Consider the following 1760-nt stretch of genomic DNA (forward strand, 5'->3'; position numbering starts at 1 on the left):
TTATGGCGGTAGCTGTATTATGGATGACTTAACAAAATGATCTACTGGAGCACAGATTGGATTTCAGTTCTCATCAACTTATTTTAATCATATGACGACAAGCAAATATGTGCTTTTTTTGAACCTGCACATGGTGGCCAGAGCCAAGAGGAAGGAGCAGTTCTAGAGTGGTACGTTGGGTTTGGTCTATATCCCTGTACTTACAATTCTCTGTATACCTGTACTTACAGTTCCTATTCTCATTCTGACACATGCTTTGTTCTTGTAATCTCTAGCAACACCCCTTTAACATCTTTGTTTCTCAAGGTGTAGATGAAGGGGTTGAGCATTGGAGTCACAACGCTATAGAACAAGGTGGCCATTTTATCCTGGTTGGCCACACGAGTGTCTCCCGGTCTCATGTACAAAAAAAGGATTGTACCATAGAATAAGGTGACTACAATAACATGTGAAGCACAAGTGGAGAAAGCTTTTTTCCGCCCGACTGATGTACTGATCTTAAGTATATTAAAGATGATATAGCCATATGTAATTAGAATGAAGAAAAATGGGCCCATAACCACAAACATAGCAAACAAAAAAATGATGATTTTATTAAGAGAAGCATCTGTGCAGGACAATTCTATTATATATGGTATCTCACAGAAAAAATGGTTAATGACATTTGGGCCACAGAATGGCAATTGCAGTGCAAATAGTGTGTGTATTAATGAGTTTAGAAAGCTTACAATCCAACAGCCACTTGCCATTTTAATGCACAGACTTGGATGCATAATAGTGGTATAATGTAATGGGCTACATATAGCCACATAGCGATCATAAGCCATTGCTAGGAGAAGGTAGCATTCCGAGCCTCCTACACCCATGTGTATAAATAACTGAATGAAACATGCATCAAATGATATACTATTCTTCATTGATAAAAAATTCATCAGCATTTTAGGAACTATACTGGAGGTGAACCAAATGTCCGAAAATGATAGGTTACTCAAGAAGAAATACATGGGTGTATGGAGACGGGGGCTGATCCTGCTGACGAAAATAATAAGGACATTACCCAGAAGTGATATAATATAACTGACAAGAAATACCAGAAATAAGACAGTCTGTATATCCTGGCGTCTGGTCAAGCCCAGAAGAATGAATTCATCAACTCTGGTGTAGTTCCACATCATTGTTCCTGGATATAAAACTATGTTGTAAAAATGTCATGATATTCAGGCTTATGAATAAACAATACTTTGGCTCTTTAGGAAGAGTACTTGACTACACACATCTGGCAGCCTTCTAATAACTTGGGAATCCAAAAAGTGGGAACTTTTTCCTCTTTTATGGCAGTTAAATAACGTACTATACATCAAGTAGAAGATGTCAGCTGTAGAATCTGGATGTGGGTATGGTCATGGCGGAATTTCTATGCTCTGGGATTTCCATGTTATTAAAAACCTAACAGGTTACAATCCAACAATCCACGAATAAGAATGTACTTTCAGGTGGATGGGATTTTTAAACAGCTATAAAAACACCAGATGGCCAATGGTTTACTTTAAGCCAGTGGTCTGCAAACTTTCTAAACAAAGGGCCAGTTTACTGCTTTTCAAACTTTAGGGGGGCCGGACTGTAGCCAGTGGGAGTAGAAAATGCCCCATCATTACTGTCAGTGAGAGGAATAGTGAACCATCATTGATGTATGTAGGTGGAATAGTGCTCCATGGTCAGTGTCAGTGGAAGGAATAGTGCCCCATGGTCAGTGTCAGTGA

At 39.0% G+C, this 1760-nt stretch overlaps 1 protein-coding gene across 1 annotated transcript; it reads right to left on the bottom strand.

Annotated features, from left to right (window-relative positions):
* Nucleotides 1-239: 239 nt before the first annotated feature.
* Nucleotides 240-1175, bottom strand: LOC149462781 (olfactory receptor 5V1-like). Its single transcript, XM_089676421.1, has one exon. It carries the CDS (start codon nucleotides 1173-1175, stop codon nucleotides 240-242), a length of 936 nt encoding a protein of 311 aa, XP_089532547.1.
* Between the last annotated feature and the right edge of the window lie 585 nt (nucleotides 1176-1760).

The sequence above is a fragment of the Staurois parvus genome, unplaced genomic scaffold (assembly GCF_062004578.1).
Source record: "Staurois parvus isolate SC_StPar_1 unplaced genomic scaffold, SC_StPar_1.0 ptg000168l, whole genome shotgun sequence".
Taxonomy (NCBI): domain Eukaryota; kingdom Metazoa; phylum Chordata; class Amphibia; order Anura; family Ranidae; genus Staurois; species Staurois parvus.

Bases quoted from the DNA above. Each gene is read 5' to 3' on its own strand.
- LOC149462781 (XM_089676421.1), bottom strand. From the start codon at position 1,175: ATGATGTGGAACTACACCAGAGTTGATGAATTCATTCTTCTGGGCTTG.